The sequence below is a fragment of the Sminthopsis crassicaudata genome, chromosome 2 (assembly GCF_048593235.1).
Source record: "Sminthopsis crassicaudata isolate SCR6 chromosome 2, ASM4859323v1, whole genome shotgun sequence".
Classification (NCBI taxonomy): Eukaryota; Metazoa; Chordata; class Mammalia; order Dasyuromorphia; family Dasyuridae; genus Sminthopsis; species Sminthopsis crassicaudata.
The window spans coordinates 601851778-601866155 of record NC_133618.1 but is presented as its reverse complement, the minus strand read 5'-3'; the positions used below and the strand labels follow the sequence as shown (position 1 = coordinate 601866155).

The window sequence follows — 14378 nt, the reverse complement described above, 5'->3', positions numbered from 1 at the left end:
GTATTGTTTGTACAGAAACTTTTTAGTTTGATGTAATCAAAATCTTTTATTTTGTGATCAATAATGATCTCTAGTTCTCCTCTGGTCATAAATTCCTTCCTCCTCCACAGGTCTGAGAGGTAGACTATCCTCTGTTCCTCTAATCTATTTATGGTCTCATTCTTTATGCCTAAATCATGGACCCATTTTGATCTTATCTTGGTATATGGTGTTAAGTGTGGATCCATATCTAATTTCTGCCATACTAATTTCCAGTTTTCACAACAGTTTTTTTCTTTCTTTCAAATAATTAATTCTTATCCCAAATGATGGTATCTTTGGTTTTGTCAAACACTAGGTTGTACCTTTTTTTGTCCTTTGTACCTAATATGTTCCACTGATTGACTGGTCTATTTCTTAGCCAATACCAAATGGTTTTGGTGACTGCTGCTATATAATATAGCTTTAGATCAGGTACACCTAGGCCACCTTCATCTGACTTTTTTTTTTTCATTAATTCCCTTAAAATTCTCGACCTTTTTATTCTTCCATATGAATTTTGTTGTTATTTTTCTAGGTCATTAAAATAGTTTCTTGGGAGTCTGATTGGTATAGCACTAAATAAATAGATTAGTTCGGGGAGTATTGTCATCTTTATTATATTCGCTCGACCTATCCATGAGCCCTGAATGTCTTTCCAATTATTTAAATCTGACTTTATTTTTGTGGCAAGTGTTTTGTAATTTTGCTCATATAATTCCTGACTTTTCTTTGGTAGATGGATTCCCAAATATTTTATACTCTCGACAGTTGTATTGAATGGAATTTATTTCTCTTTATAACTCTTGCTCTTGCATTTTGTTGGTGATATATAAAAATGCTGAGGATTTATGTGGATTTATTTTGTATCCAGCAACTTTGCTAAAGTTGTGAATTATTTCTAATAAATTTTTATTAGAATATCTGGGGTTCTCTAAGTATACCATCATATCATCTGCAAAGAGTGAAAGTTTGATTTCCTCATTACCTACTCTTATTCCTTTAATCTCTTTCTCAACTCTTATTGCCAAGGCTAGCATTTCTAATACAATATTGGATAGTAATGGTGATAGTGGGCAACCTTGTTGCACTCCTGATCTTACTGGGAAAGGTTCCAGTTTATCTCCATTACATATTATGCTTACTGATGGTCTTAAATATATGCTCCTCACTATTTTAAGGAATAGTCCATTTATTCCTATACTCTCAAAATTAGTAGGAATGGATGTTGGATTTTATCAAATGCTTTTTCTGCATCTGTTGAGATGATCATATGGTTTTTTATTAATTTGATTATTGATATGGTCTATTACACTAACAGTTTTCCTAATATTAAACCAGCCCTGCATTCCTGGTATAAATCCTACTTGATCATTGTGTATTATCCTGGGGATGATTCTGAAGTATTTTTGCTAATATCTTATTTAAGATTCATTATTCATTAAGGAAATTGGGCTATAGTTTTCTTTCTCAGTTTTCAGTCTGCCTAGTTTAGGTATCAGTACCATGTCTGTGTCATAAAAGGAGTTTGGTAGGTAATTTTTGAAATAGTTTCTATAACATTGGGGCTAATTGTTCTTTAAATGTTTGGTAGAATTCACATGTACATCCATCTGGTCCTGGGGATTTTTTCCTGGGGAGTTGATTAATAGCTTGCTCTGTTTCTTTTTCTGAAATGAGATGATTTAAGCAGTTTACCTCCTCCTCTGTTAATCTAGGAAACCTATATTTTTGGACACAGTCATTCATTTTACTTAAGTTATCGAATTTATTGGCATAAAGTTGGGCAAAGTAACTCCTTATTATTTCTCTAATTTCCTCTTCATTGGTGGAAAGATCCCCTTTTCATTTATAAGACTAACAATTTGATTTTCCTCTTTCCTTTTTCTGATCAGATTTACCAAAGGTTTATCTATTTTATTGGCTTTTTCATAAAACCAACTCTTGGTTTTATTTATTAATTCAATAGTTATTTTACTTTCAATATTATTGTTTTCTCCTTTTAATTTTAGTATTTCAAGTTTAGTTTTTGGTTGGGGTTTTTTAATTTGGTCTTTTTCTAGCTTTTTAAGTTGCAGGACCAATTCATTAATTTTCTTTCTCTATTTTGCTCAAATAAGCCTCTAAAGATATAAAATTTCCCCTTTTTACTGCTTTAGCTGCATCCCACAAATTTTGGTATGATGTCTCATTGTTTGCATTATCTTGGATGAAATTATTGTTTCCATAATTTGCTATTTCACCCAGTCATTCTTTGAGATGAGATTATTCAGTTTCCAATTACTTTTTGGTCTATTTACCCCGAACTTCTTACTGAATGTAGCTTTTATTGCATTGTGATCTGAGAAGAAGGCATTTACTATTTCTGCATTCCTGTATTTAATTTTGAGATCTTTATGTCCTAATATATGGTCAATTTTGTATAGGTTCCATGAAATGCTGAGAAGAAAATATACTCCTTTCTATTACCATTCAGTTTTCTCCAAAGGTCTATCATACCTAGTTTTTTCTAATGTTCTATTTACCTCTTCAATTTCTTTCTTATTTGTTTTATGGTTTGATTTGTCTTATTCTGAGAGTGCAAGGTTGAGATCTCCCACTATTATAGTTTTACTGTCTATTTCTTCTTGCAATTCTCTTAACTTTTCCTTTAGGAAGTTAGATGCTATACCACTTGGTGCATATATGTTTAGTTTTGATATGGCTTCATTGTCTATGCTACCTTTTAGCAGGATATATTTTCTTTCCTTATCTCTTTTAATTAGATCAGTTTCTGCTTTTGCTTGATCTGAGATAAGGATAGCAACCCCTGCTTTTTTTGGCTTTACCTGAAGCATAATAGATTCTGCTCCAACCTTTTACCTTTACTCTGTATGTATCTCTCTGCTTTAACTGTGTTTCCTGTAAACAACATATTGTAAGGTTCTGACTTTTGATCCAGTCTGCTATCTGCCTCTGTTTAATGGGAAGGTTCATCCCATTCACATTGACAGTTAACATTACTAATTCTGTATTTCCTGACATCATATTATCCCCTGATTATGCTTTTTTTTATCCCTTGCCTCCCCTGAACCCCTTCCCCAATATTTAATTTATAGATCCCACTTGTGACACGCAGCCCTCCCTTTTTAGTATACCTCCCCCCTCCTTTTAAGTCCCTTCCCCTTTCTTGTACCCTTCCCTTATTTCCCTTTTCCTTTTCCCTTTTCCTTTCCCCCCTTTTAATGAGGTGAGAGAGAATTCTCTGAAAAACAAATATGTCAATTATTTACTCTTTGAGCCTACTCTGATTAGAGTAAGATTCACACAATGTTTCTCCCCCTTTCTAAATTCCCTCATATGTGGTAGATTTTCTATGCCTCTTCCTGGGATATAGTTTCCCTCTTTTTATCTCTCCTTCCCCTTTTTCTGATACTATCCCCTTCCCTTTATTACTTCCCTTTTTTTATATTATATCAGTAAAATCAAATTATCCATGCGGACTTTCTGTATATCCACAACAGAGATACAATTCTCAAGAGTTCTTTTTTACCTTTTTCTGCTTCTCTTCAGTGTTGTGGATATAGATCAAATTTTTTGTTTAAGTCTGTTTTTTTTTTTCTTAGAAACAAATGGAATTCCTTTTTTCATTAAATGATCATCTTCTTCCACTGAAGAAAATTAGCATAGCATTCTTTTGAGTCTAAGGACTCCATTGTAAGAACCACTAATCTAGTTCAATTTTTCCATTTACTGGTGAGAATCTGAGAAATAAATGATGTATTTGTTGCCTCCCAGGAAGCCTCCAATAGAGCTGGAACTGAAACTCAATCCAAGGCAGTTCCCAATGCACTATATTTTCTTGAATTAGAATCTAATTCCCATCTCTCTCCATATCCACCGTTTAACTGGAAGTGAGCTTGCCTTTCTGTGAACTCAGTATGCTTTTCCCATAATCTCTTCTAAGTATTTATAATGTTCCAATTTCCTTTATAGATTTTACTCTTTGTTTTATGCCCCAAGTTGATATTCATACTTCTTTATGCCTCAATTAATCACCATGACTTGTAGAGTGCCTTCAGTAGACAGTTAAATGATTATTGGATGCTGAGTGACTTAACAAATACTCCACATATATAGTTACCAATACATAATTAGAACTTCTTTATCTCACATTTAAGCTCTTCTATTACCTACTCTGAGCTGCCTTTTTATTCTTATTCATACAATTCCCTTTTATGATCTCTCTGTTTCAGCCAAATTCAAAGGCTACCTGTTCCTTGAATTCAGTCTTAAGAATCACAGCATGTAAAAGTGAGAAAGGATCCCAGTGGCCATCTAACCCAATCCAAACCAAAAATGAATCCCCCTTCTAATATAGTTTACAAGTGGTCAATGAGCTTCTAGAAGACTGAAAATTTCCAAGAAGAGGAATCCAGTAGCTTCTTGGAGGCAATTCTTAAATTGTCTTCCTTTCAAATTCACAACAAATTTTGGCCTTTAGGCCCTAATGGAATGAGCTTAGTCCCTCTTTCTCATGATAACTTTTCAAATACTTGAGGACAATTATCATTTCTCTATCTTCACCCTCCATCTCAATGTTCTCAAGCTAAGTATCATCAGTTACTTTAACCACTTCCATGTAACACCTAATCAAATCCTTTTACCATCCTGGCTGATCATCTCTTAACTCTTTCTAGCTTTTCAGTGTTTTTATTGTTTAAATTGTGGTGCCCATAACTGAACACAGGAAATCTGTATGATCAGAATAGGATGCAATGGACCTACCATCTCCCTGTTCCTGAAAATTATGTTCCTTTTAATTCAGTCCCAGACCGCATGAGTATTTTAGATTTCCAAATCACCCTGATGATTTATATTAAGCTTTCAGTCTGTAAATACTATCAAATTCTTTTTCAAACACAAACTGTCATAGGTATAACATCAAGAAGATAATTTGATTTTTGTTACAAAGTGCAAGATTTTAAATTTATCCCTTTTTAAATTTAATGCATCATTCATCTCATGTTGTATTAATGTATATTATTATTAGTGTATAGTAGTTCATTTTGGAAATTATCATCCACTTATCTATTCCTCCCCAGTTTGTGTCATTTGCAATTTTGATAAGAAACCATTTGTGCCTCTCTCCAAGTCATTGTTAAAAATGTTAAACAGCCTAGTTGTGTGACCCTGGGCAAGTCACTTAACCCCAATAGGCTCAGAAAAAAAAAAAAATGTTAAACAGCACAGGGCTAAAGACAGATTCCTGCAGTATTTTGCCAAGGACATTCCACCATTTTGACATTCAGTTCTTTGAGTATGGCCACCCATATTCTGCTTCTGTTCATTAGCACATTAGTACAATTTCCCCAAGCCTATAAAATAGTTCTTCATTTCAGAATCTATCTCGTCCTTCAAAGCTCAGCTCAGATGCCACCTTCTCTGTGAAACCTTCCTTTCTATTACCAAATGTTAATACTTTCCCTTTCCTCAATATTTTTTTATTATATTCATTTATGTATGTGTTGCATCTCCCTAGTAGAGTGCAAGCTCCTTGAGAGAAAGAAATATTGCCTATTTGCCATCATTTTCCAGTGCCCTTGTTGTTGTTCAGTTGTTTGTCATGTCAAGCTCTTCATGTTCCCACTGGGGATTTTCTGGGCAAAGATACTGGGAGTGGTTTGCCATTGCTTTCTACAGTTGATTTTACACATGAAGAAATTGAAAAAGCCAGGATCACACAGCTAGTAATTGCCTAAGGGCAAGTTTGAATTTAAAAAGATGAATCTTGGTGCTCTGTGCACTGTGAGTGGTATCCCCTAGCTCCCTATCCCAGTGCCTACATAGTTCCTCACATAGAATATATATTTGATTAATGATGAAAAGCAATGGAATTGCATGACCCAACTATTTCAGATCATACCTAGCATAAAATTATGGGAAAAACTAATCTCCAATAACCTATCCATTCCTCATCAAAACCATAAATTCTTTTTTTGTTCTTAAATAGATATTTGAAGGAAACAGTGAAAAAGAAATCCCAGTTCTCAATGAGCTTCCAGTTCCAGTGGTGGCCCGTTACATCCGCATAAACCCTCGGTCATGGTTTGATAATGGGAGCATCTGTTTGAGACTGGAAATTCTAGGCTGTCCATTACCTGGTAAGTGACACCTTTGCTTAATGTGTGACATGCAGTCAGTCAGTAAATATTTATTAAGTATCTTTTATGTGCCAGAAAACCCACTCAGTTAAACTCTGAGAATACAAAGAAAGGCAAAATCACTTCCTGCTGTCCAAAAGCTTATAGTCTAATGGGAGAGATGGTGTGCAAACAGCTTTCTAAAAACAAGGGATGATATCAATTTATAAAGCATTTTATATGATTATATTTTTCAATTATCACATCACCTCGGTGAGAAAGGTTAGGAGGATATTTTGTCTCTTTTTTTATAGGTGGGATAGTTTCTTCAGAATCCAACAGATCAGAATATATATTCTGAATAGATCTAAATAATAGATAATAGATCTTTATATGTGTGTGTGTTGGGGACCCCAGAGGCTATCAAGCCCAACAGATGAGACTCAAGCTCATGAAAGTTCATAATCTTACTTACAGTTAGGAAAGCATGCAGTTGACTTGTTCAGCTAGTGTGCAAACCTCGATCAAGCCCACATAGTTTCACTCCATTTCTGGTGCTTTTCCTTCTAAGTCATAACTAGCCAGTGCATTAAGAAAAATGCAAATTTCTGTCTGATTTGTGAAATTGCCTTTCTTTTTAAACAACAGTAGCAAACAGTGTCTGTAGCCTGGCTGGTTCTTTGCCAACAAAGGCATTGTCAAAGTAGAATATGCAATACTGTATTAGGAAGAACCAAAGCACAGCTGGCATCTTAAACAAAAGTGATAGATTACCTGCAGCTGCACATGTGTCAGAGTAGAAAATGTGGATGCCATTTAGTTCAACAAAGATTCTTTGTGTTAGTTTTAAAGGGCAGAGGTCAGGTGGGTGTCTTTTCCAAGTTTATGCCTTTTTAAGGTGGAAGGTGATCTTGGCACCCACGGGGACTGAATAATACATGTTTCATTGTGAAGTTCTGTTTGGTCTTTGGCTGTTTGAGGATAAGTAGGCCCCTCTGTTTAAAGATGACTTTTACCATAGAGAGTCATGCTTCTATTCATGGCAGCATTTGCCATCTTGCAGCAGCTGATTTAGGGGAAACTCAGAGGGAGAGTTGCTTGCCTCATTAAACTGGATATAAAGTACATATGCATATATGTCCAGAAACCATGCATCAAAATTGTATGAGTTTTAGGCAGACCCAGATCCTCTCTTCTCTCTATAATATTAAATCTTTCAGCCTGATTCCCAGACGAGTGTTTTTGGATCAGTCTTTAAATTATGTTTGATTCTGGGATCAAATTCCTCTTTCAGATCCAGATACTACCTTTTGTCTCTGGCCCTTCAATGGAGCTCTTAGTATCCCTAGCAACCAACTCTGGTTTTGCATAAATATTGTAATGTTTCTGGGTCTCCCTGAACAGAAATCTTGTTTTGTTTAAATTTTTAAAATTTATTATTTATTTATTTTTAGCATATCTTTTTTTTTTTTAATAATGAGTTTCTGATTTTCTCATTCCTTAAGCAGCATCCTCATTATGAGAAGCCAATAAACTTAATATAAATTATATGTGTGAAATCATATGAAATAAAATTTCTATATTAGTCATATTGCAAAAAGAACAAAAATAATAAAATGAAAAAAAATGATGCTTCAATTTGCATTCAGAGTTTATCAGTTCTCTTTCTGATGGTGAATAGCATTTTTCATCCTAAGTCCTTCAGAATTGTTTTGGATCATTGTAGTAATAAGAGAGGCTAGTTAGGTCTTCCACAGTTGATCATTATTATAATATTGTAATTACTATATAAATTGTCCTCCTGATTCTTCTCACTTCACTTTGTATCAGGTCATATAAGTCTTTACTGCTTTTTCTGAAAGTATCTCCATCATCATCATTTTTTTTTCTTTATCACTTAAAATATTTATTTTTTAATATTCTTTCTTTTTGAAAAGTTGAGTTCCAGATATTTTTTCTCTCTCAGTGCTCCTCCATCTGCTGAAAAGGTTAACAATTCATTTATCATTTCTTATAACATGATAATGTTCCATCACAATTATATACCACAACTTGTGCAGCCATTGCTCAATTGATGGGCATCCATCCAATTTCCGATTCTTTGCCAAGAACAAATCTTCTCTTCTTGCTGATGGCTTTCTTTGCTCCTTTCACTGAGATGCTTCAGCTTGGGTCATAAATGAGTCACACTTACGTCCATGGCTGGCCCATCATCCATCATTGGAGGAGTAGAGCCAGGAGGAAGTACATAGTCTTTAACCAATCTTTTTTTTTAATAGTTAAAATTTAGTTTTTGTTGAGTGTCATATAAGACATTCATTCTGAAGACTTCTTCATCTCCTACCAGCTTATACTCTAAATATGGCCAAGTCTAGCTACCAAGTATTTCCCTTATCAAGCCGATTAATCATTTCTGGCCAAGGTCATTTTGGTACTTTCCAAGCCTTCTTATTATAAGAACTGATAAGTTAACAATTTAATTCTCTCCTTTTCCAGATGTAGTCTCTGGTTCTTTAGAACAGAACAAATGAAAGCTCCTGTAATTGTATACAGGAAATTGTTGTTTATAACCTTCCTTCTTATTTGATATTTCCTTTGATTTTTCTTCATGATGAGTATACAAAGAACTGATGATATATTGAATTTATTACCAATTACTTCTGGTATGTTTAGAAATTTGTTGGTTTTGTTTTTCAAATGTTGCTCTTTGGTATTTTCCATATCCATCCCCTTTTGACTCACTTTTTGAAGAATTATTCCTTTTTTAGTGTATTGTGAAATCACATTAGTTTTCCTGGGTTTCTTATATCTTTGCTGTCTTTTACTGAGTTGCTATTTACTAAAATCCCTAAATCTGTTTTTTTTTTGTTTATTTTTTTTGTTAAATAAACTGCAATTACACCATAATGGAGTAATATTCCTGAGAAGTCTGTAAAATCTTTGACTCTGTTAATTCCTTGAATCTTATTTTCTAGTATTGTTTTCATCATTCTTCCCCTGTGACCATTTTTGCCTTGAAGAAGAAGGGTATCAAAGTAGATATTGATATAATTTGGAAAAGTTTAACAAATTCTTCACAGAATTTGCCTCTTTGGCCTCTATGAGAGATGTAGACACCTAAAGCCCACTTATCTTTAAAGTGGCTACTTTTCTTAAGCTCCCTGGGAACTCAGAAAGGGGAGTTTACCAGATGTCTCATGAAATATTTCTCTTTACCATTAAGCACATGAAAATCAATTTCCCCAACTTCTTTATTCATTTCTCTGAGGAGAACTTATGAAGGAGGAGGATGGAAGTTATTATAGAGATGTGTCATGTGTAGTCTTTCTATCTGTCACTTATAAATTTTCCCGAGCTTAATTCCAAACTTCTATAAAAGCTTAAAGTTGGATTGAATTTCTCACATCCAGATTCAATTACAGTCAAATCCTGTCAAATTCAAAAGTGCAAATCTTTATGAAAACACAATATTTATACTTTGGCTTTACCCAGTAAGTATAATTATTGCTACTAGAGTTTGGGAGTCAAGTGAATTCAGGCTGATGTTTTCTGTGTGCCAGACCTTGTTTTTGGCAGTGGGACTATAATGACAACAAAGGCAAAAGAGTCTATCTGTCTTCTGGAAGCTTACATTCCATCCCATTAGGAGATTTTCTCTTCTCTCCTATTTTCCTCTCCTGTCCTCTCTCCTATTTTCCTCTCCTCTCCTTTCCTCTCCTCTCTTCTCCTCTCCTCTCCTCTCCTCATCCTTATCCTCTTCTTTCTTTGTCTCCTCTCTGTCTCTCTTTGTCTCTTTCTCCCCTTCTTTCTCTGTTTCTCTGTCTCTTTATCTCTTTCTCTTCCTCTCTATCTCTCTCTTGTTTTCTCTCTGTGTCTCTGCCTCTCTATGCCTCTTCCTCTGTCCCTCCCTCTTTATCTCTCTCCTTCCTTGCCCCCTCTCTCCTTTCCTCCCCTTCTCTCTTTCTTTCTCTCTCTCCCAGTCCTTCCTTCCTTCTCTTCCTTCCAAAGATATAGATATTTATACCCCCATATACTTACATAACTATGCTTATATATGTGTATATATGTTTATGACTCATAAATTCTAACCTTTTTAAAGTAATTTGGTAGTGACTGGCAGCTTGGATTAGTGAGAAAAATGTGTATGGGCATTGATTTATAGCCAACTTAATTCTAAGAATTTGAAGAAGAAAAGTGATTGGCAACACAAGATAATGTTTTTTTTCCCTTTCTATTTTTCTAGAGTCTGAGCTATTTCTACTTTTCTACTTTCCTAGAGTTTCATTTTATTCTACTATCCTTTCCCAATTTTCATTGACAAGTTCTATTTTCTCAAATCAGAAAACATTATAACATTTGGAAGCCTTGTTTTTTTTTTTTTTTCTTTTCCCAGGTAATTGGCTTTTTTGGTAGGCATGAAAGGTAACATAGAAAAGGCAGAGGGAAAAGAGATAGAACACAGAATAGGAACAAGAAAGCAAAAACAACACGAGACTTGTTCCCACATATTTACCTTTCACAGAGTTCTTGAATTTAGGAATCATAGCTCAGAGTAAGGTGTATATAAATACCAAAATTGGTATAATTGATATAGGAGGAATGACGCAAATGATAGAGATATATAATATGGAAACCTGGGAATATCAATGTACTAGAAATAGAAAACATGTCTATCAGAATTGTCCAGTAGGCATCTAAAGGAGATTTTTTTTTTAATGAGGGCATTCTCTGAAAGAAGTTGTAGAATTTCCACTTTGGAGAATATAATGATTTTCCCATTATTTGTTACGCAGGCCATCATAGAATAAGAGCTCACATAGAATCAAAATATTTCAAGGCATTGAAGGAATAAGGAAAGAGCAACGAAAAAGTGGTATTTCAAGTTACAAAACACATTTATCAAGCACTTATAATCAAAGCACTGTGCTGGATGCTAGAAGCATGGAGATACTTGTTTTACTTGGGTTCAGAGGACAGAACTAGGAATAATATGAATGGAAATTTCAAAGACATATTGACTTATGGTAAGGCAAAAGCAATAATTATCTCAAATGTAATAATCTGCCTCAGTATGTAATTGGTTTGTTTAATGTTGTCTTATATTGTCTTTATATTGTTCTTTTTAGCCCTAGAATCCTTCCAAGAAAAGCTAGATGATCATTTATTGGAAGTTTTGTAAAGGGAATTCCTATTCAGGTGCAGATTGGATTAATTGACCTCTGGGAGTCCTTCCAATTCTGGGATTCTGTTTTTCCTTTTAGGTCTTATTTTTTATATATCTTCTGGTTTCATTTATAACCAATGTTAACATGGATATGAACATATGATTCTGTTCCTTAATTTGGGTGTCACTTGATGGAAATGATCTGTTGAGACTATAAGTGGAACTTCTAGAAGTCTTAACAGTGATCTGGTCTTATGAAAAGTAATCCAGAAAACACCATATCTCTCTTTGTCTTATCTCTGTCTGATATCCTATATAGAAAAGTGGAAATGGTATTGAAGAAAGTAAACTTGAGGAGAGATACTGGACTAGACCAAGCACTTGCAGAATCCCCTATATGGGAGAGAGAATCATGACTGATACTTTTCCTGGTGAACTAAAGGAAAAGAGGATACATTGACAAAATCTTCCTTCTCTTTATTTATAAATTTTTTATGAAAGTGACCAAAGCATATATCAAGAGAAGTGCATTGAAGGCTTTCTGGGAAGTTTTATTTTGATTTGCAATGGAGTCCATCTCTTTATAATTACAAAATTGAATGCAGTATAGAGAATGTAAACTCCCACTATATTAATTATGTATTGTTTATAAGAATACTTGTGGCTCAGAAATCAAATTCAAATTCATAGGCCCTCCTTTGGCACTGTCTCAAAAACCCTTTTTTTCCTCAACCTATCTTTTATGTAAGAATCACAAATAAGATTCCATAGAAGATGCAAATTTTTCAATAATATATTGAATATAGGCATCAAATAAGGTGTCAATGAGGGGCATATATTGTCATCAAAGGAGCAAATTGACCTATGGCATGAGATATATTCTGTATAAGCTTTAAGAGGCAGCATGGAAAAGTGAATAGCAAGCAGCCTTGAGAATCAGGATCACCTCAATTCAAACCCCATCTTTGTCTTATACCAGTGGCATAATCTAAAGCAAGTCACCTAACCACTCAAAAGCCCTGGCAGCAAGTAGAACAGGTGCTTATCTCTATGCTTATCAGGAGTTCCTTACAACAAAAAATAATTATTGGTCTGACTCCTTTCTTTCTGTCAGACCCTTAAGAGTCCAAATGAATGAAGTATATATTAGTATGGTTAAGCTTTCAAAATGCTTTTGTTGGAAAATGACATTGAAATATTTACAATGATCTATAGAATATAGCAAAGAATTCTCTGCTAAACATCAAGAAATACAAAGTAATTTATACTGACCATCTTACTGGGAGAAATAAAAGCAAACAATAAATAAATAGATTAAAAAAATAAGTATTGTTTAGATTATGACATATTTATAAAATTAGATCGTGAATACGTTGGGAAATCCTTGTCAATAAAATGTTTGTCCCTGAATTAGGCAGGATAAGATGAAACTGGATCATATTTTGGAATTTGTATTGTGCTGTGTCTTTGGACCCTGAAAAATGCCCTGTTGACTAAAAAAGAACATTTTCTATCTCATTCCTCTTGAAATATCTCTTTCTTCACTTATCCAGGTAGAACTAAACCTCAATGATTGAGAAAATACCCGGTCAAAAGTAGCAAGATCTATTTTCTCAGCTTAGGTTGCTTTGGCTGGGGAAAAATATCCTTATGCCCTTACAATGAATATGAAATTTCTCTCGTGGGCCATAGTGACCAGTCTAAATTATTTTAGGAAACTATAAAAACAGCAGCATAACAGAGAAGTTTTATTATTCTGACAGGTTTTCTTGTCAATCTTACTGCAAATTGGCCATGTTGCTACCTAAAAATGTATATCAACCAAAGGAATCAAATGATGTTACTGAATTCATATGAGCAATATAGCCCTCCAGGGAGTTCATGAGATAAGAATTATTTGAAACAGTGGCACTAATAAATAAACCTAGATTGATGTGCTCTTATCTTTATAGTCCCATGGTTTGTTTCTTTGACACAATTAGCCAATATCAAGATGGAGATAACCTTGACAGACCTCTTTGTCACATCTTAGTCTATAATTTTCTTGTTTTTCCTCAATAGGAACAGGCTTGTTATGAGGATAATCAGATGTTAACTTCAGATAATGTTGATTATTTTCAACAGGGTTACCTGGAACACTCTTCTATTAGAAGGAATTCTTTGGAGACAAGTTTATATTTTACTCTTTGGTCTATTTGTTTTTCCTTAAATCCCAATGGCCATCAGTTTTAGAGTTTTAGCCTATTGGAGGCACACAGCAACGTGGGTGCTAGATTATATCAGGATTTGATACAGCTTTTTTTTATCATTCAATATTTGACTTACTGGAGAAAGGGTCATAGTGTGACCCAAACCCAACACTGTTCATACTATCAAAGACCCACACAGACTTGAACCCTAGTCTTTAATTCATAAAAATGTTCTTATCTCTTCTCTCCTACCCCTTTCTCTTTTTGTTTTGGCTCCAGTTAGATAACATTTACTTATTGGAGTCAAGATATCTTTATTAATTTTTGTTTATTGTAGTGATTGCCTTGTTAATTTGGTTGCATCTGGGAGACCAAGGAGATAGTTAAAAGCCTTAGGATAACGATATATAAAGATATGTTGAAGCAACAAAGGGCTTTTAGCCTAAAGGTATAATTTAACTGTAGCTCCAAAGGTTGGCATTGAGAATTTGCCAGATTGTTGTTTAGAAGAAAGAAAGCCTCCAGGGGAAGAACTAAGAAATGAATAAAAGTCATAGAAGGGCAAAATTAGACTTGGTAAAAGCAAAAGCGAAAACTTTCTACAATTAGGGCTATGAAAAAATGGAATGAGTTGTTTCAGGGAAATTTACATTCCCTTTTAATGGAGGTCTTCAAACAAAAAATTTTCATCTCTGCTAATCTGGGACGTTGCCAAGAGGATTCTTGTTCAGGTATGTTTTGTATCAGGTTGTTTCTGAAGTCTCTTCCAACTCTGAAGTTCTGTGATTCCCTAAAACATACTTCCTGTCTAATCAATCAATACTACTGATCTCTGATCCTTAGGATTAGGCTTCCAGTACAAAAGAAGGTCAGAAGAATCTATAC

General features: G+C 34.3%; 1 protein-coding gene across 1 annotated transcript in view; it reads left to right on the top strand.

The window, feature by feature from the left end:
- Nucleotides 1-14378, top strand: part of CPXM2 (carboxypeptidase X, M14 family member 2) — a 282814-nt gene that overhangs the window by 201066 nt on the left and 67370 nt on the right. Inside the window, exon 6 of the mRNA XM_074295802.1 lies at nt 6011-6161. Within this exon, the coding sequence (XP_074151903.1) occupies nt 6011-6161 (151 nt within the window). The remainder of the gene's footprint in view (nt 1-6010; nt 6162-14378) is intronic.